This window comes from Hippichthys cyanospilos, chromosome 11, assembly GCF_059441005.1.
Source record: "Hippichthys cyanospilos isolate Australia breed blue-spotted pipefish chromosome 11, RoL_Hcya_1.0, whole genome shotgun sequence".
Classification (NCBI taxonomy): Eukaryota; Metazoa; Chordata; class Actinopteri; order Syngnathiformes; family Syngnathidae; genus Hippichthys; species Hippichthys cyanospilos.
The window spans coordinates 14,302,167-14,329,604 of record NC_142379.1 but is presented as its reverse complement, the minus strand read 5'-3'; the positions used below and the strand labels follow the sequence as shown (position 1 = coordinate 14,329,604).

Sequence of the window (27,438 nt, the reverse complement as noted above, 5' to 3'; positions counted from 1 at the left end):
TGGGTTATTGGTCTTACAGTGTTACAGTAACGCTTTCAGTCATGGTGCAAATCACGGAGATACTAAAACATCATCCTCTTATTTCTTCCTTTACCGCTGCTAGTAATTTTAGAAGCTATGTCTAACAGATAAAGTTTGCAAAGTCTTCAAAACATTCCGTTTTTCACTCATTTTCTCTACCTCCTTCCATCCTGTCCCATCAAGCTAGATAAAGGCGTTCGGCCAATAGCATATCGGCATTTCTGTGATTGACGTGTGACGCCGGCCAATAGCATCTCCGTGAGTGAGACCGGGTGACCTTAATCGACCAATAGCATATTGGCGTCTCCTTGACTGACTGATAATTATTCGCACTTTTTTTTAAACGGTTGGAATGTATTGACAATTAATTAAAAAAAACACACACATTTAAACCAATGACAATTCTTTGTCCTGCAATCGGCACATTTAATTTCATGTCAGCTCTTTTTCCCTTTAGCTGTACAAACACTACACTTAAATGGTAATATATATTTAGACACCGTGAGTGAGACAGTCAGTGTGAGGTTGTAAGACCAATAGCGTTCACGTTACCGCCACAAGTATCTGTTAATGATTGTAGATGACGCAACTGCTGAATATGTTGACGCAGTTAGGCGAGAACATTTCTACATACTCAATGGCTGGTTTGTCGGAATGCTCGTAAGGCGAGAGGTTTGCTCGTAAGCGGAGGACAAAAATCTCCCTGATCCACGCTCGTAAGGCGAATTGTTCGCAAATCAGGGTGTTCCAATTCGCAAATCAGGGTGTTCGTAAGCCGGGGGCTGACTGTATCTTAAATTCCCATTTGTGTCATACACTTGAGGAAAAATGCTATGCGATTATATATAGGTGACTTGAAAGGGAGTTACCGGTATATTTATCTTTAATCCCCCCCACAACAACTTACATATGACACTTGCTGGAGGCTAATTCGAACAAGGCCAGTGTGCAGAGCAAAAATCTACATGTAATTAACACTAATTTTTTTGCAGATGTAAACCATGATTTTACCTGTCTGGCTCACTCAAAAACATTTATTTTGTGGTGGTATTACGCGTGTAAAGTATGTCTGTTTATTTCAGTGTGGCCTGCTAAAGCGTCAGCTTCAGATAGATTGAGGAAATGTTGACACTTTCTTATGAGTTGATGATAACCTGCGCAGTGGAACCAGGCAGAACGAAGGAGTTAATCAATGTTTTGAGTCTTCCCTTCACTTTATTCAGGTCTTACACAAGTGCAAAGTAGGTGAGAGATGTCCTACACAATGTGTGTCAGGGTGCATGCCAGTCTGCAGACGAATCACTTGACAGAATCTAATTATCACTGTTCTGTTTGGGCAAACAAAGCAGCACAGAGAGATCCCACTGACACATGCAGCTGTGACAGACCAAATCTGAATGAGGGAGAATCAAAACATGTGCTTTTTTTGCATCAATGTTTTTTGAGGGCTGTAGAAAGGCATTCATTTGCAACATATGGGTGATGCTTCATTTCGATTTTTCTGTATATTTCCATTTGTTGTTTACTTTGGAGTTTCCGACAGGAGTGCTGAGGAGTTTCTTTAAAAATGAAATGAAGCAGTTTATTGCTCAACTCCTCTGAGATTGGCAGTAATGCAAACAAAACATTTAGCTGCTGTGCATTGTCACCGGTGTTCATTCCTGAGCTGAGCACATCTGTTGCTACAAAGTGGACACACATTTGAATAATGACTTATGATACAATGTCACGATTTTGATATTTGCATAAAAGTCGTAAAATGTTAATCAAATCTTGAGGGACTGACTTAATGCTCGTCAAATATTAATTTGAATTTGGGTTCAAGTATAGTTTATTAAGAAAAAAAAACACACACAATCACGACTTGATAATTAAAATGTACATGTGACGAGCTGTGACGAGCACTCGACTTGTCTCCCTCTCCATGAAAATGTGTGTGATGTTATGGAGCAAAAAGATACCTCAACAGAACAAGAATGGGCTGGGGAAACAAAAGATCATCTACATAGCTTCAACAATTAGTACTTCAATACACTTAAACACTTATTGAGCGTTGATGAAAAAAAGATGATATAGCACAGTGGTAAACATGTTTCAACATGTTTTTTTTTTTTAAGTGTGACACAAGTCTAATGCAAAGTGAACAAAAAATTGCAAAAAACACAAACAAAAAACAAGAGTCATCGGGTTTAGCATAAACCTATTTCTGTAGTGAGCAATTGAATATAGGTTTGAAAGTACTGTTTTTGTATATCATTACTTTGTGTCTTTTATTTATAGTTTACAGAGAATTTGGGTTTGCCAAAGTCAAAAGTCAAAACCACTACTCTGCAGAAATGCAAAGTTACAAATAGTATTCGTTCATATGGTGAAATCGAGCAGTGATTAGAATTCTCTTTATTTGGTCCATGACCTCTCAAATAATTCTATAATGATCGTATTAAAGCTATAATTCTACTTTGGTTTCTTCATCTATCAGACACATGTAGATAAAGTTTCTCCTTTGTGGACAACCCACAAACTAACTGACCTCAATCAACTATTCTTTTAATTACAGTAGGACAAAATGCATTCAGTCATCCCATCTTCACAGCTCAGCCATTTGGATGAGCCTGATCAGTGCTTTTGACAGAAACCATGTGAGCATGAAGGATCAGAATGTATGTAAAATGCTATTATGTACTGCATAGGGTTGGGCAATGACAATTGAGCTTTGAGACCATAAATCCAGTTCTCACGGAATCGTTACAGATTTTAAAATGTCGGTGCTAAGTTTCGGTTCTTAGGTAGAAGAAAGAAAGAAGAGAGACTGTGTGCGTGCGGCACATAGCCTATTCTGCTGCCGAATCTGTCATGCGGCTGCACTGCAGCTTGTCCTCGCTTGCCACTTCTCCCGCTCAGCCTCGCTGCCCGCACTCCATTGGGCACCGGCGGCGGGAAAATGTATACCGCAGCAGCAACTTGCGTGGGGGCCTTCCCAGGCATTTCCACAGCAATGTCGCCCACCCTTATCCACTGTGGTGGTCGTCAGCTTTCGCGGAATCGGTGATCTTGCCAGGCTGACGGGTGGCCTCGACCGGTGACAAGCGCAACTGCTGCGCATCTAGACCCCAAGTTAGAATCAGCAAAGTACATTTAAGTGTAGCAGGAATGAAAACAATAAGTCAACACAGGAGTGCATATACACAAGTAAAATTTAGATTATGGCATACACAGATGCAGCATACGGACATAGAGTACAAGTGTTGTTAACCATAGTAAGACTGCTTGGGTGAATTACATTTCTTTCTTGCCCTGCAAATGCAGCTCTGTGTTTGTCATGTTTTTGTTTTTTTGTTTTTTTTTAAAAAGAATACATTTAGCAGATCAACTTATCGAATATCACTAGCATGCTTTAACTACTGTGTTATTGTATTTTCTTAAACTTGTCAAAAGTAAAGCTTTCATGATACAATTATCGTTAAAAATGGCACCCCAATCTGGTAAATTGTTCACTGATAACTCCTAAAATTATTGAATCATTTTATTTTTAAATCTTGTTTGTGGGGGAGCTAAAATCATATTTAGTTTTTTAGAATTCTCATCTAAAATCCAAAATGGCAGAAAATACAATATGGTGCCCTTCCTTCTGTCATGTCTTTTTTGTTGATATACTATATAAACATCAAGTTATTCAATTGCTAATTTCATTTGTTTTACTAAAATATTACAAATCAAATTTGTTTACCTTTTTAACTTTCAAACATAGTGTACTGAAGGCCAAATGCTACAAGTGTGTCTTTTTTGTTCTTACGTGTGCATGTGCAAATAACCTATTTCATTTGTTTTTAAATGCTGAATTTAGCATCTGACATTATATATATATATATATATATATATATATATATATATATATATATATATATATATATATATATATATATATATATATATATATATATATATATATATTCTAACTTAAGGAAGGAATAGACACAGGGAAAGCGAACCAATATTTAGCAGCTTACACAAACACTTTTTTTGTAGGTGGATGAGCCCTTCATCTACTTGGCTCAAAGCCACCTGGTGTGGTCACCCTCGCATACAAACACATGAGGCATGTTTTGGTGAAACAAAAGTTGTTAGTCCACCAGCAAAACAAAAAGCCTTCGGCAATTGGCAGACAGACCTTCCGTTGGTATCTGATCAAAGTCAGATCAAGTCATCATAGTTAATGGTGAATAGTAGTACACAATGTATTTAATTTGAATACACTGTACAACAGAGTTTTACAATTGTATGACAGTAAATGATGGTTAAAAGAGCATAGACTTGACACGTTCATATAGCCACCCTATCCACTTTAAATGCTACCTACTCTCTCACCTTTTATTTTTTCCCCTGCTAAGCCTGGATGTATTCAATGTGACTGAAGAATAATCCTCGGTCAAGTAAATGTGTTAAGGACTACAGAAGGTGCTGGTCTTTTTTTCTCCAGTAAACTAGTGCTCTGCAGTAAATTGCGGTCTGCTGGCTTGAAGAGCATAACAGACAAACCATTGTAGGAAAAAGCAATCGGAGCAAATAAGGACGTGCTCTACCAGGCAGAGCTTTGTCTCTTATTGACTGCAGCTGATGTGAGTTGCTTTTCTGATGTCCTTTGTGATTTAAGAATGATAGAAAGGGAAATTGTAGCACTAAATGAGGTGGAGTTAGTTAGATGAAGGGGGCTTTAGAGGGAAAGTACATTTCCCACACCGCAAATGTGTTTGAATGTATTTAATTAAAAAATGATTTCCAACTGCTGCGGTCAATACCGTACTGAGAAAGCTGATCAGTTGATTCGCCTGAAAATATGGCAAATTCAATTGAATTTGGCAGTCTTACATTCATCTGTGTGATTCTTTATTTTGGTACTCGATTGTATCTTAAAATCAGAAAATGTAACAGTTTGTGATTTTCTTTCGTCACTGTTAAATAATGACTACAGTATGAATGATGCATTCGTCCAGTTATTTTCTGGGCCACTTAAGTAAACAGGGGTCTTGGGTGTGCTGCAGCCAACCATAATTGACTTTGTATGAGAGACGGCAAACAAACTGAACTGGTTACAAGTCTGTCACAGGGCACACATAGAAAAACAATAATTTGCACTTATATTTACATGTGTTATATTTGTAATTAACAGTGAGTGGGAGAGCAAAGATAAGATGGTTGGTGCCCACACTGTATTTTTTGTAGCTGCTTTTTGTAGCTACCAAAGTCGGATTGAATAAGGCATAAAACCAGTGAAACAGTTATAACACAGTGCAGTGAACACACACAAGGCATAATACATCTTACAGTGTTTTTTTTTATTGAGCTTGAGGCTTTTTGCAAACTACATTATTTTGTCTTAATGCCAGATGTATTATGAAAGTGCTTATCTTCATTTTATTTGTCCATGTAACCAGTGAATTTTCTCACCATGGAATCAATAAAGTCTTCTTCTTAATCTTCTTTGCTATTTAGCTCAGTAAATGACTGGAGGTGGGTGATGTGATAAAAAAAAATATGTCAAACAATTAGTGCAGTTTCTGTGAATCTCTGAGCAATTATGCTTTAATTAGTACAGCCTACATTTGTCAACAAGAGAACAATAGTCTCTTGTGCCACTTTCAAGTTCATTTCACCCATGTTATTCAATCAAGTGAAACATTTTTTTGTTGTGTACTGACAACACAGAGCACACATTCTCAGCAGGTACAGCTGTTCAAGATGAAAACCGATGTAAGAAATTTTAAAGTTCTAGACAGCCTGATTTTTTTTCAATAAAGTTGGATTTTTAGACACTATCATACCATATTTCAGAGACAAAAAAAAAGATAAAAAAAAACAAGGTATCAAGTTCAATGGGTAAAATACATTAAAACTGGAAAATAAATAATGCATCCATCCATCCATACATCAATCCGATTTCTAGAGCCGCTTATCCTCACAAGGGTCGAAGGCTTGCTGGTGCCTATCCCAGCTGACTCTGGGCAGTAGGTGGAGGACACCCAAAACCGGTCGCCAGCCAAATGCAGGACACGCAGAGACAAACAACCATTCATGCACTCAATCACAACTAAGGACAATTTAGTATGTCCAATACACCTGCCATGCATGTTTCTAGAGTGTAGGAAGAAGCCTGAGTGCCCAGACAGAATCCACACGGGCTCGGAGAGAACATGCAAATACAGTGGTACCTCGGTACTCGACCATAATCCGTTCTGAGGTGGTGGTCGAGCACCGATTTGTTCGAACACCGAAAGCAATTTTCCCATAAGAAATAATGGAAAGTATGTGTGCACAAGTAAATGTGCACAAGCAGTACATGATAAAGATAAAGATAAATAAAGCATTATAAACCATTTTGTATAATTTACTTACGTTTTGGAGAGTGGTTGATGGCATACAGGAATGGATGTGGAGAGGACGGGAGGGAGTTACTCCTTCCATGATGACGCTAGCTAACTGCGACGCGAGGTACACCGCGTTCATATTTTGCTATAATTTCCTTCTTCGGTTCAATAGTGGTCCTCATTGTTTTCCTCTTTGCCTTCCCCTTATCACTGTCTTTCTTTGGACCCATTATTAAGGGCTAGAGCAACACGAAAAAGTTTAAATCCGGGAAGAAATACTCGAACAAACGTCTTACTCCGCTGGCGGTCTGAGTTGAACTGGCGCTTACCCGCTGGCCGAGAAGGGCCGAGGAGCGCGTTCGGGTCGGCTCGGCTCGGCTCGGCTCGGCTCGGCTAGTCGAGAACCGAAAATCTGTTTGAGGTCCGATGCATTACCTACTTGAATTTTTTGGTCGAGCACCGATTTGGTCGAGTATAGAGGCGGTCGAGTACCGAGGTACCACTGTATGGCTAATTTCTGAACTCTAGCAAGACATATGGAATTAGGGATTGGTCAGTATCGATACCAGGTACAAGAGTCAATATGGGCCAGTATGACCTTGTTTTTTTTAAAGTATGAAGGACTCATGGATGCTGCCGGTACCAGCCACCGGTACTTAAGGCAGTGCTTCTCAAATAAGTGAGGCGGACCCCACTGGGGCGGCACGAAATGATGCCAGGGGGATGTGGATGACTTCAGGGAAAATGATTTGTTTTTGCCACGTGAAGTGTAATTGTGATAAAATGAGGATTGACATCTTTTTATTTTTTTTCAGGCACGTTGATGCTCTTGGGGATTTTTTCTTCTTAGCCAAACCATTAACCTGTGTGATCGCTGTAAAAAAGTAGTAAACGGTTGTTAAATGTAAAAAGTTAAATAAATGTACCCTTTTGTCAATGTTAAAAAGGGTACAGTTTCAGGTATGATTCAATTTAAACAGATAACAATCTTATTTATGATTGCCGTGGCAAGTGGGGAGACGCTAAATGTTTGCTCTTTCCTGGGGGGAGGCTTTGCAACATATAATTGAGAAGCACTGACTTAAGGCAAGGAAACCCCCCAAAAACGATGGCATTGAGTAAGTCCTCTTCTTGAGTATTTGCTGTCATACTGCTGCTGTTTGTCACACATCAGCAAATCATCATCTACCACAGAAAGAACCCCATTTCTTCCCACTATTTTGTACTTGTGTTAAACAAACACTTTAGCAAAAAGATATTGGTACTTTATATTGGTGAGCACTCCAAGAGTAAATACTCATAATGAAAAAAAATCTCTTTTTGAAAAAGTCGTATCAAACTTCACTAGTTCAGGGGGATATTCCATAAATGCAAAAAAGAGAAGTTCAAATGCTGCGAAGTCTATGTACATATTGCTTTAAATGTGAAAAAATCCTATAAAAAAAACAACAACAAAAAAAACTCATTAATTCTTAAACCAACAGAGTTCCATTGGGACGTAGTGGTAGTGTACATTTATATCAGAGATGTCCAAGTGACAAATGTACAGCAATTGTGTAATGTTGTAACTTAGAGATTTAACTTTCAAGAATAGAATTTTTCCAGTCATTTTTCACACAACTGCAGAAAAGACATATGTACTGAACCTGTATGGAAGACAAGAATGGGTCAATAACTCCCACAAGATTTAAATATCAAATTATAGCAAACAATGAAAATTGGATGAAAAATAACTAGTGTAATTGGACCACAAGCATTTCAGTATACTTCACCAAAACAGACTGCGCAATATCGGTCATTTTGATATGTGTTGTAGCTTTAAACTAGCAGGATCTACGGAAGGAAAAGAGCTAACATGTCAGCTGAGACCTAACGAAAAATCCTTAGGACAGATTTCCTTCTTTTCCAAGTCAAACCAAATACTGTAGAAAGAAAACCAAGTGATGATACTACTACTACTACTACTACGACTACTACTACTACTACTACTACTACTACTACTACTACTACTACTAATAAAAATAATAATAATAATAATAATAATAATAATAATAAATATGAAAAACCTCTCAACAGGACATTCTTCTCACCTAAGACAGTTGGCATGCTGCATGCACACATTCACATACTTTAAGCATAGCTTGTACCAGAAATAGATTGTCTTAAAAAAATAGTATCACAGAAGCATGTGGTTTACTTAGCTTAGTCTAGCAATAGCTTTGTTAAACAATCTAGTACATATTAGGAAAGATCTCAGCTGTAGCTGAAAAATGAGCCGTTTTCTTTTTTCATATTTACGATACATTTGCATGCTAGATCACTATTTTGTTGAAGTCAGGAGCTGTAGGTTCAAATTCTCATTTCCTAACTGTCTTCGGTTTCTTCCTACAACCCAAATCAAATTATTCAAACTCAGGGGTAAATTGAAAATTCAATTGTCCATATATATTAATGTGAGTCCAAAGTATACCCAGACAGGCATCAGATGGGTTAGGTTTAGATTACCCACAATAATAAGAAGGAAAAGTGGAACAGATGATCAAATGGAGGGCTAAAGAGACCATTCGGCTGCATTATCCGTAATAACTTGATGTATTTTGGTTTCATCATCATTTTCATCTCTTTCTTGAATTCTAAAATCACTGCTTACTACAATATATTATTCTTTGTGAAAAATATACCCAGTAAAACAGGCCAAAATCTTGCACTTGCACTGCAAAGCTGCAAACATCATGTCATTTGGGTCACTATGGGGACTTTTTTAGTTGTTTATTAAGACACATTCATTCGGGAAACATCCCTAGTTTTTTACAGATGAGAGTTCCTGTGTTGGTTCTAAGCGCGTAAGCATAATGAGGAAAACAGTCATAAATCAAACTCTCTCAGTAGAGTCTAAGGTAATCAGCTATGGGTCAGGTGGGACACAAACCTTTGGGAGGGAGCCACTAGAAATAGACAGAAAAATTGTTATTCAGGACAGAGTGTAATGGCAAAAACTAGAGCTGCAACACTCATTAGCAGAGTAACAGAACTGTCTTAGCTCAGAAACTTTTAAGTATGATCCAATTTTGAGGTAACATTAGAGATGAAAGAACGTTGTGCTGAATACCATATGCAAGAGCATCACAATAATCTTATTTTAATACTGTGTACAGATGGAGCTGGTTTATGAACAAATTCCATGTAGGAGAGCCAGACATATTACATATATCTCTCGAGTATGTCTAAGGAGAAGTGCTCATCAAACAATTGATGTGACTGCCCTACTGGGGCTGAGTGTCACGTGAGCTTGGGGTGTGTACATTATTTGAGGAAAGTGACCTCAGCACTTGAACCCGATATTCTCAATCAAACCAAGCATAAATATAATTTAGTTCCTGAACTTGACTGGCAGAGCTGTTTACAAAGGGAGTAGTCATTTTCGAGGTCTCAAGTTCCTCCCACTCTCTAGCGGGTGGACTTAACGCTATTTGTGACCTCCTTGGGTGTCTCTAAATGTCATTCACCTGTCTTCGTGTGTGTGTTTAATATTTACAGGTTACATGGAGTATGTAAAAGGTATAAAACAAGGGGAAATCGGAAAATTAAACAAAAATAAAACAGTGAGCCCACATGGGTCTCTCTCGGCACTCTGGCTTCCTCCCACACTCCAAAAGCATGCTTGGCAGGTAAATCGGACACACTAGATCGTCCTTAGGTGTGATTAGGTGTGTGAATCGTTGTTCGTCCCTGTGCGCGCCCTACAATTGATAAGCAACCAGTTCAGGGTGTTCCCCGCCTACTGCCCATAGTCGGTTGGGATAGGCACCAGCAAGCCTGCGACCCTTGTGAGGATAAGCGACAGTAAGGGGGAAAAAAAAAAAAAAAAAAAAAATATATATATATATATATATATATATATACACACACACACACACACACACACACACACACACACACACACACAGTGGGCCCCCATGTCACGAGATCCGTTCCGCAGAATGAATTTGAGACCCCTAAACCTCACAACGTCTCAGTGGAAATTACTGCTAGCTACTGCCTCTGTCCATGGTCCTGACGGTGTGCAACAAAGCTGTCGACACTAAGCGTGGCTACCATGGATAATTGAGAGTAGTGGAACAATTTTGAGATCAAATTATTACAAAAATACTATTACAGTACGCTTGGTTAGATTTATGTATTTATTAGTTTCCATTTTATTTTGTGGACAAGTGAACTGTTTTAATTTTCATTGTAAAAATGATTCCAAACAGATATTTCTCCAATTAGTGGGTAATAGGGAGTCAATATTGTTTCATGTGCATTTCTACAAGTACACTGGCATTCCTTTCAACAAGAGTCATGCGAGACCATGTTGAAATAAGTGTACCCAATGATGTTGAGGCATAAACAATATTCTTGGTTTTTCTTCTTGCATAAAAAAACGGTTCAAGGTGTCGGTGCCTTCTGCTGGAATAGGCACCAGCAAACTTGCGACCCCATCGAGGAAAAGCAGCTATTGAAAATTGATGTATAGATAAATTTAGTTTACAATAAATGTTTCAATTATTTTTTTTGACATGTTGATGGTTTTAAAGTGATTTTATTCAGTCACTTCATTATTTTACTTTTTAGATTGAGACAAATAGGAAAGAGTAATGTTTACTCAACAATGTATTCTTGATGTGAGAGGGACAGGATGAGAAGAGGCACTTTTTCTAACATAGTGCCTAGCTTCTTTTGTCGCAATTCTGAGGCGCTGTCCAAGATGATCGTGGCAAGTTGTTTCTGTCCTGAATTTTGAAAATGATGATTCACATTTGATTGTTACTGAATATATGGAGGGTGACATGATGAATAATAGCATTGCAACAGCTCTGGTGTTTTTGAATCAAGCCAATGTTGGTCCAAAAGTCACTCAGCCCTACATCCATGTGCTGTGCTTTGAGCAACCCAGATTTTTCCATATCTGAGACTTCTGTGAGAAGAGCTGCCTCATTAACAGAAGGAATCAGTATTTTGGCCCGTGCAGTCCACTCACCATCGGTTGGAACAAAGGGCAGCTGTCTCAAGAAGAGTAGGATGTTACATGAGAATTTATTGGGGCTTTCGAATACTTCCTTGAAATTCTCTGCCAGACTCAACAAAATAATTTATTGCTGTTTGTTTCTGCATGTGGTGCCTTTCACAATGCTCCCACAGGTGTAGAAATTGCAAATTGCATATTGGTAAGTTTGATGGGGCATGATTTTAGACAATTATGTCTGCTATCATCAAAAAATCCAAAACATTCTTGCAATTTTTGACTCTTCAGATTTGTCAATGATTATGAAAGATCATCCTGCAGGTCAGACACTATGGCCTTGGCTCATCCAGCAAACGTCAGCATGCAGCAAAATATTATTGCCTTTCTTGACTCCAGTAATACTTCAAATCACAATGTTGCTGACTGAATACCACGAGTGAAGTTAACAAGTCTTGTCACAGTATTCATCACCCATTGCATTTCTTTCTCTCTTTAGTTCAGCGCACAGCATTATTTTGTGTGTAATGCAGTGAGGTGTCAGCAGCATGGAGGAAATGGCAAAAAGCCTGTTCATCAAGTCCTTATGGTGTCCAACCATAAATTAAGCACCATCTGTCACCATTGACATGTTTTTTTTTTTCCATCAAATCCAAGACATCCTTCTTAAAAAAAAAAAAAAAAAAAAAGTCAGGCCAATTAAGGGGTTAGTGTGCGGAATCAAACAAAGCAGCTCTCCACAAAATCTCCCTTTTCAATGTTAGATTAAGTTCACACTGCAGACTCAAGTGGCCCAATTCTTCTTCTGCCCCTATGCAACCTGTATCTGATCATTTAATGGCTGTGTGAACAACACAGATCTGATTATTTCAAATTTGATTCAAGCCACTTATGTACATTGACTAAGTGTTTTTTTTTCTCTGCTGAGGCAGTCGACTAGCAGGTGACAGATAGAGTTGAGTACTAAGATGCTGTGCATGTGAATTTTCTCTGCGCATGTGTGAAAGGGCAATCAAGGTCAAGAGTGCAGTGAGCGATTCGGCCAACAATGGAGCCAAAAGCACTTTATCAACATTATATGTAGTAGGCTGTAGCGCCACTGAGTTGGCATGGCCCCACTTCTTGCTCTCGCAGGCAAGATTTGGCCCGTGGGCCGCTAATTTGGAATGGCTGTAGTAGAGTGTATCCACATATTCTCCAATCCTTAACCACATTCGCCCGCTTGAGGCTTCACACTGACACATAAGGTTTTGCTGGAGGACCGAAACACAGTAAGAGCACAATTAATAATGAATCAAGACATGTAGCGGTCAGCAGCTTTGAGCTTTGGTGTACAGTATTAGTATAAGACTTGGATGTGCTCCATTCTGTGAAATGAATGACAATATTTCTCTTTAATATAAGTAAGAACGTGAAGGATTTTACCTGAACACCAATGTACACACTCCAAGAGAAATATCTAAAATACCCAGATCGACAAGAACAGCTTTTCTTCCTTCCTTTCATCATGTTAATTTTCTCCGACATTTGCATATGTCTCATTGTTTCTGGCAAAACTATTAGTGGCACAAGCTAATGAGGAACCATTTTTGTACAAATGCATTAAATTTGCCATCTGCCAACAATAGAATTCCTCATTACACACAATCATCAGCAGAAAGTATTGCATATTAAAGAATCTACCTCAAGAGAGCTATGATTGTCTTTTTTGCATCTGTTACAGTCTTCATGCAAATGATTTGCAGAGAAAATCAGAGAAAGAAAGGACCAAAATACATGTGAACTCACAGATTTTGGAAGTTTTTTTTTCATTTATCACCTAAATTGATCTATAAAGAGACCATGTAGGATTAAGCAAATACTACATCAAGATAACTCAAACAGTGACTTTCTCTACCAGTGTTTTGAGCAGAGCCTGTTTTTTTTTTTTAATTCATTTATTTTTTGCTATTCCCAAGAATGACTTGGGGTGGAGAATTACAATTTTGCAAACACAAAGTTACGGTCAAATCTAAAATGTCCAAAGTTGATAGCAAAAACACAAAAGAGAGAAAACACCACCCATTTGCACATTTAGACTGTACTTTGTTCAAGTCTTGTACCCTTCACAAACATAGGGCCTCAACATGTTGACAGTATGATCTATTATTTCTATTTTCGTAACCTTGAGCAAGTTACGGAAGCAGGTTCTTGTCCGAGAAGTGGTTCGAGGGTTCGCTTGATTGACTTGCAGTCTGGACAAAAATAGTTGCTAGATATTCCACTTGCTGCTCTTTTTCAATGGTAGGCAGGGTATACGCTGAGCCAATCACAGCGTACACTGAGACAAACAACCATTCACTCTCACAAACACACCTAAGGGATATTTAGTGTTTCCAACATAACTACCATGCATGTTTTGAAAATGTGGAAGAAAACTGGAGTACCCGGAGAAAACCCACATTGGGACAGATGCAATTGTCACGCAGGAAGGCAGAAGCCGGAATCAAACCCACAACTTTCGAATGCGAGGTGGACGAGCTAAACAGCATTCCATCATGTAATAAAATGAAATAGTAATGAAAAATAAATAACCATTCAATATAATCTAATATAATTTAGTTTAATCATTGTGGCCAATATAAAAGAAAAAAAATTGTAAAGACATTTCCCAGTAAATTCTACGTACCAAGAACCAAATAGACAGATGAATTCATAAACTGAAAATATTCGCCACACAGTCCAACTAAAACTTTGGCACTACTTTCTGTATCTACTTGAAATGAATAACATGAGATTTAAACTCATGGTTTATTCATAATGGTATTTTATTAGGGCAGTGCAGTGCGCGTGTGGTTAGGACGTATTCAAAACGCCGTTGGCTAAGACTTGTTACTGTCGCCTATATATCTGAGACATGGCGATACTGTCAGACTCATGATGCTCGACGAGGAACAATTGAAGTGAGTACAGTACACACACGAACGTGCACGCGCACAAGCACGAAATCGAGTCGAGTTCCGATAGAGGTCGCTAACATCTCAGTGTGTGTGTGTGTGTGTGTGTGTGTGTGTGTGTGTGTGTGTGTGTTTGTATAAGTGTGTGAAGGCGTCAGAGGAAGAAGTGACAGACTCCGTCCAGTTGGGCTTTTCGTCTCTGCTGCTCTCATCCACGGTCGCAGCGCTTTTTTCTCTGCTGGAAATTAGCCACGGAAGACGGAACATCTTCAGACGGAGCGCGGAGCTATCAAACCGGACCAGTTGACATCATGACTTACATGTGGATACACACCGTATGGCTTTCCGGGGTCGCTTTCCTCTTTGGATTTCAAGGCAAGAAAACGTTTTGCTGTTAATGTACATTTTATTTCCTACCGTTTTTCACAGGGGGATGATGTTTATCTGGGAGAAAATTACCGCCGGGATTGTTTGTTGTGTCTTGCTTATGACTCGAGTAGGTGAGGTGCATGTAAGTGAGTTCGGTTCACGTAAAAACACCTGTCAGAAAGTGCCGGTGTTGGAACCGCTGACTTTATCCTGCTTCAAGAGCGCATGAGCTGCAGGCCGACTGCAAAACAAAGTTGCACACGTACGCGTGCATATGTGCGCGTGCTTGAGTATACATTTGAATGTGAGCTTTCCCGCCTCCCTATAATTTGTACTAATCAAGTATACTTGCGGATTGATGTGCATTCTCACTCGCTTAAAATGTCTGAGAGAGAGAGAGAGAGAGAGAGAGAGAGAGAGAGAGAGAGAGAGAGAGCGAGCACTTGCAATGCGTGATGAATGCTTCAGGTACAAGATATGCACTGGTGGTTCTCCGAATTTCAGGGTGGCAAACTGTTTAAGCAGCTGCCCTGACCCACCATACCTGCATGATTGTTTTCTCCTTTGACTCGATACTAAATGATTTTATCCACAGATAGGCCTAAACTTATAATGATGTCAAGTATTGGTTTAAATCAGGACCACCAGAACCTGGCTCATATAGTGGTCCAACTGGGCCATCACCCAAAAACCTTAATGTTGGTTTCTGACCATGATGAAAGGTATAATTACATCTAAGGGAAATCATGACTTTTATGTGTTTAGTTTTTGTGAAAATGTGCAACACTATATTCGTTAGCTGGACCACGCCTGAGTGAATGCTATCATAAAATAAATCTTACCTTTCTACTCAAACTACTTCCTTTCTGCACACTTTGAAGCCTCTATATGTAAGCCAATGTTTAACCCGTTCCACACGGTGTTTGTTCTCTTTCAAAATGATGCATACATGATGAGGTGTTAGCTTCTAAACTCTTGTCCAGAAGAGACTTTATGCATGTTAATAAGAAAATGTGACATGATTCATGGTTAACCCTACTGATTAATGAGTATAATAAAATATTAAATATTGTAATTCCTACTACATCCTATCCTAAATGAGGACAATCTTGACAGAAACATTTAGGTTTGAAGTGGAAATATGACGTACATATCTTTTGAGTAATATTAATAGCTGAAGCTGTTTCAAGCTTACTTTTGCGGCTGCTTTTTTAACGCAGCTCATACATGTTTTTAATTCGACTCATAACAGCGTACTCAGTAACGAAAAGACATTGCAATCGTTAGAGATTTTTGGTGATGGCATATGGTCCATGAGAGCTGAGTCGAAAGTCATTAATTGTACTAGTCTTTGCCATTGTTATTCACTGTGTGGCGAGGCATTGTTCACATCAAACCCAACAGTTGTTTGATTGGCCAAATGATAAGAATAGTGAATGCTAATTGGCCAGATTCTTCTTGCAAAGCGACTGCATTTCACACCATTATGGAGGTGTTTTATTTATTTTTTTTTAACAAACACTTCATCAGGAACATTTTAATGGGAGAATTTGTATGTTGATCAAAGCTCGGTACTTTCTGCCTGTTGTTGATGGTCAGCCACGTTTGAATGAGTGCTTCCGCACTTTTTGGAAAGCGCTTCAGAAAGTGAAGCCTTGGGAAAATACATGAATGAAGAAGGACTTTTGGATTGGCTCAACCCGGGTAATTGTGAAAGTAGTTCCTGAAAGGTAGGCATCTTCATAAAAATGGTTCATTTTAAGACAGTTTTGCCCAGCTCTGGTATTGACTGTACTATTATATGTTTTTTTTGTCGCTAGATGAACAGCATGCAAGCAAAGAGTGTGACTGAACTATCACGTTTCCACTCTGTCGGGCATGCAGGTCTCATCTAGCCCATGCACAGTCTCTGTCCGGTCCTTGCAAAGTACAAAAAGAGGACCAGTAGGTCATCTCATCATGCCTAATTTAGAGCAGGGTATGGGATAAGATTCCAAACAAAAACGCAAGGCAAATAACCTCAGCCTAAATTACCAATCTTTTTATCACAATGAGTCTTGTCTACACTCTATGTTTTGCCATTTGGGCACAACATTTTCGGTCTCTTGAGTAACTGAAAAATAGACAACCAACAAAATGCAAATTGAAAACAGTTTTGCTAATATAATACCAATTTGGAAAGCAAGTAAGTCAAAGTCAATGTGCAGAAAATGATCATATGCTTAGTGCCAGATTGTTTTAAAGGTCTTTATTTGTATAATTAAATGCCAACAATTTTGCATTCGAATGCATCATTTGAGTAATGCAGTAGTGCAGGCAACACACACTGATGGATAGTATCCGGACTTTAGACTTAATAAATTAATGTCGACTAAAAAGGGGTGTGGATGTGATAGGAACTCAATAATCAATACTTTCCTCAAGACCATATCATATATCACTTGAATAGCCCACAGCAAAGAATTACCAGCAGCATCCAAGTGCTTGGAGTTTTAACAAATCAGACATCCATGTGTGGACAAATTATGGCTTGCAGCTTGTGGATCTCATCTGGCCCATCCACAGTCTCTAATTGGCCCTTGCAAAGTACAAAATATGTTGTCAGTGATTTTTTTTTTTTTTTTGAGCCATCTCTACTACCCTTGTAGAAACTATTTTTCAAAAAACAAAAGCAATAATGCAGGCTCTGGTCTCCATTTTAGAAAAAAAACCCACTCATTGTGGAATGTCTAATATGTGTTAGCGGTTAACAGTCTGGTGATCACACCACACCTATCACTTATCAAAGTTCAATGTAACCCTTTCACTACTAATTCTTTTTTTAAATAAATCTTATGACATGTATTTATAAGTCCAGGATACTTGGAAAAATAGTTTAAAAAATCCCTCATAGATTAGGTCGAGAATAGTTTATCAATATACATGAACATATGGCTGGAACTGTAGATCCCATAGATTTTGATACTTCTACAAAAAATATGTACGTATACATACCACTGGGATCCTTTCTCCAACCAAGGAATACATTTGGTACTGCATATCCCATGGACCACAACACTTGTACTAAAAAAACATGTACCAGAGAAGTGACAATAATCACCAATGTGTGTCTGAATTGGTGATTGACTCGGATATTAGGATGGAGTTGTGTTGATGTTAATAGCAACTATGTAGTGAGAGTGATGTGATAAGGCAAGCTGAAAGTCTGAAAGACACCTCAAGCTACTCGTCATGCCAGGCTTTCCTTCAAAATTAAAAACCTGCTAAGGCTATTGCATTGGCATCAATGGTTATATGGTATGCATTATTTTGAAGTTGGCCTTTGCTTATGTGTTGAGTTATGAGTGTGTTTGGAGCTTACTTTACATATTCAAATGACAGAGCGCAGACATTATACTCTTTCCCGAGGCCCTCTCAACCAATCCGTGGATCATGTGGGGCCTGAACCGTGGTGTCTGGTCTGTATCAATCACAGATTTAAAAACAAAAAAAAACAAAAGTCGAAACTACTCTTTCTAGCATATTTTCTTTGCCTATGTACAAAAAAATAAAAATGTCACCAAATTTGAAATGCTTAAAACCTGTGTGGCTGGAATAATTCCCACTGGGTCATCCGATTTTTCCATATGTCATAACTTGGCCATGCCATCCCAAATCCCAAGTCCACATGTTGGCTGTCAAGTGCAATGAAAAAGAAGGCGGGGGGAATCACCTCTCCTGACGCTTCCGCTTTTCTCACAGTTGTGTGCGCACTCATGGCCGACAAGGCGCTCTCCAGTGGCCACACCACCTTGAAGACCTGATCCCAAACACTGACTGTCAAGTTAGACTTTTAGAAACAAAAAAGTCTCCCTCTGCTACTGCCTTTTTGACCGTGGCATGTGCACTCACTGCAGAAAACGAGCATCCGCGATATCAGACAATCTTATGAAAGATGCATGTGCTATCTCGGTATACTGTCGCTAGCTTGCATGTTGCAAGTAAGCCAGAAAACTAACCATGGTGGGTGAGTTCTTATATAATCAAGGGAGGGGTCCCATCCCAGTGTATATACCCCACTAAAAAAAAAAAAAATCAAGAAAACTGAGTGGATTATTTTTATGTATGAATTCCACCATATTGTCTTGTAGAAGATTTTTGGGATAGGAGGGATCCCTGGTTATATTTGTGTGTTTAATTTCTTCCCAGCTAATCATTGATTGGCTTCATGGGACCAAAGACTGCCACACTTGTATTCATTGTTTGACTATGTTAATTCCTTATAAAATAAATATTTTTCTATATAGAATGCAATAGTATAAAGCCATCTTGAATACTCAACATCTAGAATGAAAAAGATCCAAATTATTCTCGAAAAATGAATATTGAGCAGATCAAAAGCATTTATCATGATCACTCAGTGAGTGTATCAAATAGAACACAGCAGAAAACGAGACAGGATTCATCCTGTATGCCTTTTGTTATTTTTTTTCCTTGTCCGATTGATGATCCATGAAGAAGACATGTCATGCGAGACAGTTTGCTTTGGTTCACAGTCACTTCAGACAAAATTGTCACAATTTGCAATTCCATTCTCTATTGATCTTGTCTCAGCTACATTGCTTGTGGATTCTCTAGCTCATATACTGCAATGCTTTGGACAATTTGTATTTGATTCTGTTAACTATAAAAATGTGGGAAGGCATTTTATGAGAAAACATTTTTCTTCGTACAAGTCCAATTTGCATACTTGTTATAATTTTCACGGTTGGTTGCCTTTAATACGTTACAGTAAGACTAGCAAATGCCGTATTACGTTTTCCTATTGTTATTGGTGAGGTGCATTGCCTCGACGCATCCCCGTCTTCATGTCTCTTTTTACTGCATAGATACAGCGATGCATGTTGATGGTCTGCATAAATTAATGGTTTCTCTCACGGCCACTGTCTTAACATTATATTGTGAGTCCTGTTTCCACCTGTACATTTTGGTTTAGTTGGGTCTGGTCCATTGTTTTGTAGGAGTCCATGAACACAGTTTTTCCATTCAGGAAAGTTTCTGGTGACAAAATGCATGCCGGCTCGTCAAGTATAAACCAAGCTAGACTTTTCCTCCATGCTGGTTTTCACCGTAGTGAATTTCAGTGCAATGCAAATGCAGGAAAAAAAAACACATTCCGTATTGTGCCACTGGGATTTTTCTTTGTATGAGGAAGTAAGAAAGAGTGAAATGCTTCAATGCATGGGATTTTTTTTTTTTTCCGCATTGGGTGATTTTTTTTTTTGCACATCCAGGTTTCGTTGTACAGGAGTTTTTGTCGCGTTCTGTCTGGTCTTTTCTGTTGTGGGTTTATTTTTGTAAAGTCTCTGTTCTATTCGGTTGTAGGTTCATGTTGCGTTTCCCCCGACGTCTGTCATTAGTGTGATTTGTTTCTCCTGTCATCCGCGTATTCCAGCCCCCTGTGTCTCAGCCTATCCGTTTCGTCTCAGGTGTTGCGCATCTCATTGAACATGGTTTTAAGCCCCAGTTTTTGTCCAGCTATTTGCCGGGTCATTGTCTTTTCCCTAGTGTCTTGCTGTCATTCCGTCCGAGTACACCATCTTCTCCGCGTAGCGTCGACCTTCCTGTCTCCTTTCCCTGTAGCCTCTTGTGAGTTTGTTTCTGTTTTTAGCTTTTAGTTTTACTTTGTATTGTTTTTGTTCCTGTTTGATCCTGCTTCAGTTTTCACGAAATCTTCTTTTGTTTGAGCCCGTCATCTCAGTTCTTGCATTTTTTTGGGTTCATCTTTCCTACACCTCTCACCACCATGCCTCAAATAAGTGACAATTTTACTCATCAGTATGGGTGTAATAATTTTCTTTCTCATCGAATAAGACATCTCATTATATTTTGAGGTATATGTACTGTATTATAATTTTCATTTTTTTATTTATGTCCCTTTCAATGTGACTAAGTTGGGCAGGAGGGTGGTGTATGAGTGCCCTCTAATGATGAGCCACCACTGCTTGCTATTCTAAAAGATAACAAACATTTTAGTTGATATTTCAAATAAGGAAGGTCTCTTTTTTTCTGATGTCTTTGTTTCTTTCATTAATAAAAAAACAAATACAATCTCTGCTGTTCCACTGCTGTTCACTTCTGGCAGACAACCAACAGGTTATTTTTTTTAGGTTTCTTTTTACTCTTTTTTTCTGCATTGTTAGACACATTCTTTCCTGAAGACTGCTTGATTGTTCACCTCCAGTATCTTAACTCATAGATTGGACGGTGTGCACATTTGTGATTTGAATGTAAAATAGTCATTGAATTTTTCACACAATGACACTTGTCACATTGGCAATGTAGGAGGAAAATAGGTCGTTACTTCAGATGAGCTCAGCTACTCTGAAGTAGAAACAATCTGACAGAACATCTAGCTTCTGATGAATGTTAATGAGTATGCGTCTGCTTAGAATGCCTTCAAGTCTTTGTTGAGTGGCTTTTATGGTGCTTATTAGCGCCACAGTATTAAACTGGGCTCATCTGATAAATGAGCCTGTTGTGTTTCTAGTGTATTTTTCCCATATTTTAGATACTGTACATGTTATTTAGATACATCTCTAATCATCATATTGAATTAAAAAAGTGAATGCATGGATTTCAAGTTTGTCATTGTTCTTTCTCTCTCTCTTGGTCTTTTTTTAAACTATTTATTTTGTCTTTTTTGGAATGCAAAGATAGAACACAAACAACCTCAACATTGAGAAATAGTGTCAATCAGAAAATGAAATTGAATAAGAAGGAACATCTGGGATGTTATATAAATACCACTAGCAAAAAGAGCTAGACTAAACTCTCTTTCTCTCTCTCTCTCTCTCTCTCTCTCTCTCTCTCTCTCTCTCTCTCTCTCTCTCTCTCTCTCTCTTTCTCTCTCTCTCTTACACACACACACACACCATCAATGTCTGTCTGTCGGATTCCTATTATAGGGACAACAAAATGTCATTTTGTGTACCCCCACAAAATGATCCACTTTTTAATTCAAAGTATGTGCGAAAATACATTGCAATTTCATGAAGAAAAGGATTTATGTCTTAATTTATTGACAGTAAGTAAGTGTTGTATTATTTCTGTTTCAAGTTGCTTTTGCTTTACATGACTAAACATTTCATTGTATGAGTGGCCAGTTTTTGAATGCCTTCTAGTAGCCATTGACATTTTTATCTGAGCTTCTCTTGTCAGTGTTGGTCATGACAAATATTGTGAAAAAATATAAATTAAATTTATATGTGATTTTTAAACTTGGACGAAATTGCTTGCTAATGAGGTGTGATGAACCCAGCAAAGCTAAAGTGGCATTTTCTAATGCTTTTTTTGATTGAATAATTGGCAGCAACATTTTGGAGGGGGGTTGAATTTTTATTTTCTAAACTTCAATATAGCTGAAAAATAACACATATACTTGTTGTTCAATTGAATATGTTGCTAAATAAATAGGGCACTTATCGATGTTGTCGATGTCGACTATTCCTGGCAGCCCTACAGTACGCTCTTCACTGATATGTTTGCCAGATTCAGACTAATCAAAGAACAGCAGTTTTTTCATTCAATGACTTTTTCTGAACGTCAACTTTATGTATGTTTCTTTGACTTATTCGTTTTGAACAGGAAATGACTCGTTGCCAATAGCATGGCAATAAATTAATTAAAGTTGCTCTCCCAACTGATGCTGGCTGCTGATTGGTCATGACTGAGAGAAGAATAATTCATTCCAGGAATTTATTCGTTCTTTCACATTCTCTCAAAATGTTTGTTCTTATTAACTTATCACTCACACTACTTCACAGCACTACTTCAAATCTAAGCACACAACAGCTAATTTCAGTCTTGTTTACATGCACACAATCACACAGGCTTCACACAATGCATAAGTATGGGGACGTTATTGTAGCAAACATACAGTATTTAAAAATTAGTATTTTTATGCGCAAATATGTAAACAAAAAATCCATATCCATAATCACAGTAAAAAATGTACCATGGGAATCAACAAATTCGTGGCTCAATCACAAAAATGTAACGAGAATCCACAAAGGTGTGGCTGAAATCACAAATGTGTAAAGGAAATCCTCAAATGCACAGCTGAAGCCACAAATGCGTGATGAGACTCACAAATGTGTGACGGAAATCTGCAAACGTGTACACTGATTTGTATGCATAAACACATGATTGAATGTGTACATAAATCTGTACATGTGTGATCTATAAACACTGGTCCTCCTGATTGGATGTATTCTTACATTTGACATTTGCTGCAGTCCTGTTATACACAAGTCATGAATATTATCAAAATGATAAAACTGTAGCTTTAATTATTTTTCTTATCGATATATTGAACATTTGTCACAACTCAAATCCACTCAACTCAAGTCTAATCTTTAATGGTGGCTGGCCATCGAGTGAGGGAATTTTTAGAGATTTTAACTACTCTGCATGTGCAAAATCGAGGGGAAAAAAATAGAAGGTCCACATGAAATGAATTTATTTGATACCCTGCATTACATCAACGTAAAAAAAGTACACTATATATATATATATATATATATATATATATATATATATATATATATATATATATATATATATATATATATATATAATAATTTCTTTTAAAACATAATTGAACCAATGCTTTTGTATAATATTTTTGTATTTTTAAGTATCCAGCTGATTCTTCTAAATCCTTGTTAAACATTTAACAGACAGAGGTATTAAACTATGGACGCCCTGGAGTGTTGAACGGTCAGGCTGACTGCCATGAGTACTTAATGTGAAGCAAGTGGCAGAGGGTTCTCCTAATACGGTTAAATTTCACTATTTGCCGATGTCTTATCAGGATAATGGAAAGTTCTGACCAATATTGATGTGTAACCAAAACAACATAAAGCAATCTTTCAACGATAAAGGGGGGGGGGGGGGGGGGGGGGGGGGGGGGGGGGGGCTCTCTCTCGTTTGTTCAACCAGATTGTGTGTGTAAGTGACTAGTTTTTGGGTCCTCCCCAACATATTCACATAATGAAATACATACAAATGAATTTCGACTGAGTATTGTAGAGTAATCAGACGATGAAGTTCTGAGGACCCAGGGTTGTTAAAAGGGATTATAGGATTAAAGGTATTTAATAGTTTGTGTGCATTCAACCATTAAATACACCTCATATACTGTATAGTATCTGGATTCTATTAATGTCATTCCAGCATCTAATACAACTGGCTCAGACTTATGGACTCTCATTTTAGTCCATATCTGAGAAAAGAATGGACCAGTGTGACTTTTATGTAAAAGAAAAAAAAGAAACAAAAAACTCAAAGGTACCTGATTAACACTCAGCAGCAATTCCATTTAGCAAACCGATAGTCAAGTGACGGTGAATAAATCCTGTGTGCAAATTTCTGGACAGCTGGACAGGCGGCACACAATACAATCATCATAAAATAAGAAAATCCAGTAATGATACCTCTAATTTGCTTCTCAAAACATTCAACATTGAATCTGATTTGCTGGAAATAGGAGCAATGTGGATTGTATTCTGTGGATAAACACACCTTTCAGCACCAGGATTGAACACAAATGTCGGAAATTGATCAACCCAGAGAACATTAAACTGCTGTACATCAATCGATCTTCTACAGATGCTTTAGAAATGTCAACGCACTAAATTATTAAACTTTAATTCATAGTGAATTGTAGATTTAGAAGTCTATACCATATATGTCTACACAATATCTAACTAAATAACACATCTCCCATCTTCCATTGGAGTGGTTGGAATGTCAATTAATCACAACAAAAAAGAAAGTAGGATTTGTGGTCTAAAAAAAGTTTTCTTTTGTGAAAAAACATTAGAAAAGAGCCCTTACAGTTTGAAATTTAATACAAGTAAAAACAAAAAAGAGGACTCTTTGTCTCAATTTTTCATTGTGTGTGTAAAGCAGACAGAAGAAGATCATGATTATTCTTTTACACATTCATACCAGAAATCATTGTCATTCAAGCCATTTTGAAATGAAAATCGATTCTGCATCGACTCCTGAACCCCAAAATAAAAATTCAATTGTGAGCCACTCAAAGATAGCTGCATCGTTACTGAAAGTTGCTGATATGGATAATAAAACTCAAATCCTCCATCCTTTGACAAAAAGCACTTTCAAACTCAGGCCTGGGGAATGTCTTAAGCAATTTTAACAAAAGGTGCGGGCTGTAGTAATAAAAACAGTTTAAAGACTCTGACATTTATATACAGTCTCAGTCAGTGTTTTCCGAACATGCTGATGTTTGGGAAAAATAATGCATGGCCAGGGGATTCCGAAACATTTCGACTGAGGTCTTTGTTTTTGAGTGTCTCTGTCTGACTCTGTCTCTCTGCCTTTGTCTCTCTCTGTCTTGCTCTCTCTCTTTCTTTGTGTGCAACAACTGCTCATTCCTTAAACTGAATCTAGAGGGGGTTATCAGTGGCATCATTAGATACGTGCCTTGTGTGTAGAACCTGAGCACATCTGTAGCGGGAGAAGAGTATAGAATGTTCTGTACTGATACTCTGCTATTTCTTATTATGTGTTCTGTGCTCTTCAGAATCCACGCTATGACAGCGGGTCATTCATGATTCATTTGTATTTTTCTAATTTAAGTATGTTCCTGTTGGATAGCTCGAACATGTATGTCCTTAGCCCTTTTCAAGGGAACCATGCCTGGAGGAAAAATGCACTGAATATTTCGAAGCGATTTATATGGGGACAAGGCATAAAAACCACAAACTATTTTTAAATCAAGAAAACAATATATGTATTTGAAGGTTTTTGGTTGCAATTGGATTAATAAAATGAAGTTTTATATTTATTTGAATCATAATTATATTCTTGTAAACGCTTGATTTGTCTTGGCATTGATCCAAACAGTTTTTACATGTAATCATTAGGTATTTCCCCCAATTGTTCAAATAGTCGTTTCCACAAATCATCTTTGTTCTTGAGTTCTGATTGAAAGTTTTGACTGACTTATCTGATTGTTTTGTTGACATTCCCTTTAGCGCAGCTCCCTCTAGTGGATGCATAAGGCAAACTCAGACACTACTATTCTATGTACCTTATAATGCGGTGCGCCCAATATGCTAAAACATTTTTAAAAAGACCCATTCATTGAAGGTGCGCCTTATAATCTGGTCCGCCTTATAGTGTGGAAAATACGATATATTATTGCTTCTTCACCTGAAGAAGTCACATTCACCAACAAAGTTCTTACAGACAGACATTGCACACGCCAAAAGAAAACGTGCCTTAGTTTTCTCCAAATAAATGGTGGGGGCTTCAGGGCAATCTCTCAAGATTATTCTGTGAAAACTCACACCTCTGGGTAGTTACATTGACTAGAATGCAAGGAGTTTCATGGCTTTGATATATTTGCTTCATTATTTCTTAGTTGTCTCTGACCTTCAGCATCACCACATAAAACAGTAAAGTGTCCTATGGAAATAATAAGCCCACTAACAAGTTGAAGTTGCACTAAGTTGTTATGCATGCACTCCAAGAGAGAATTAGCCCACTGCACTTACTGTACATCGTATGAACAGCCAATAAAAGTTAATATACTGTATCAATGATAGGGTATTGCATCATCTGCAAGTAAGCATTTATGGTGGCCCTTCTTGTTTTAGAAGCATGGATGTAAACTGCATTTTCAATGGTATTTTTCTTCTACATCGTTATTTTATTTTTCTTGTTTTAATTAATTAAAAAAAAATAAGCATATAATCAACTTTTATTCTGCACATCTCGATGTTTTGTTTTTAAAATGGCTTGAGACCAGCACTCACATACTTTTTACCTCGCTCAACCAAGCATACATCTAAATCCTCTAAAATGGAGTAGTACACTGATCTGTGACATTGTGAACGTGAAGTTGAATTTCCAGGTCAAATACTGTCATAAAGTAGTTGCACAAAATAAACACCACTGTCAAGTAACTCTTCTTGTAAAACCTCGCCACACACACACACACACACGATGGACTGCAAATACAGTTCAGCAACATTACCTGAATTAATATTTCCTTTTTTGCAGTGATATCACCAAAAAGTGTTTAGTGATATCACAGTTTCGTGAAAAAATAAAATAAATAAAAAATATGCATAATAATACAGGGCTGTGTTACTCAAATATGTAGATTCGTCCACCTGCAGTGAGGGACATGGTCTGACTCCCTCATCTTACTTAGGTTTCAGTACACATCGCTTCTCCATTCAGGCAGGGAAGAGTCAAATGACCCAGACGGCAACTATGGAATGAGAAAATAAATCGTATAATAAGTAATGTGTGTATGGTATGTAATGGATAACAAGTGATTTCTGACACAAGTGACCTTAGACTGCTTTTATTTTGAAGTTACCCTCGGAAGCATAGTGGAGATAATAGTCAACTACTTGATGTTTACCTCCTAGTGTGGGAAGCTTCCGATGTGAGCAATAGTGTGTTTTTTTTTTGTTTTGTTTTTCTTTTCCTCTTGAGTTTTTTTTCTCCATGCAGTGCGATGTCATTTGGGCAACCAACAATAGCTCGGCGGTCGATGGTGGTCGACTCATTGAGCACCCCTGGTGTAGTGGCTCACTCGATATTCTGGCAGCATTGGTTCAGTTTCTATTGAGTGATGATGTGAATGTGTGTGTGACTGGTTAACATTTTGTGTTGAGCAGGCGGCCATGTTTCCTCGCACATACCATAAACATGTTAAACAAAC

The 27,438-nt window shown here is 37.9% G+C and overlaps 1 protein-coding gene across 1 annotated transcript in view; it reads left to right on the top strand.

The window, feature by feature from the left end:
- Positions 1 to 27,438, top strand: part of lsamp (limbic system associated membrane protein) — a 368,199-nt gene that overhangs the window by 148,837 nt on the left and 191,924 nt on the right. The window contains exon 4 of the mRNA XM_088427837.1: positions 14,464 to 14,696. Coding sequence (XP_088283963.1) covers positions 14,633 to 14,696 — 64 coding nt within the window. The 5' untranslated portion in view covers positions 14,464 to 14,632. The remainder of the gene's footprint in view (positions 1 to 14,463; positions 14,697 to 27,438) is intronic.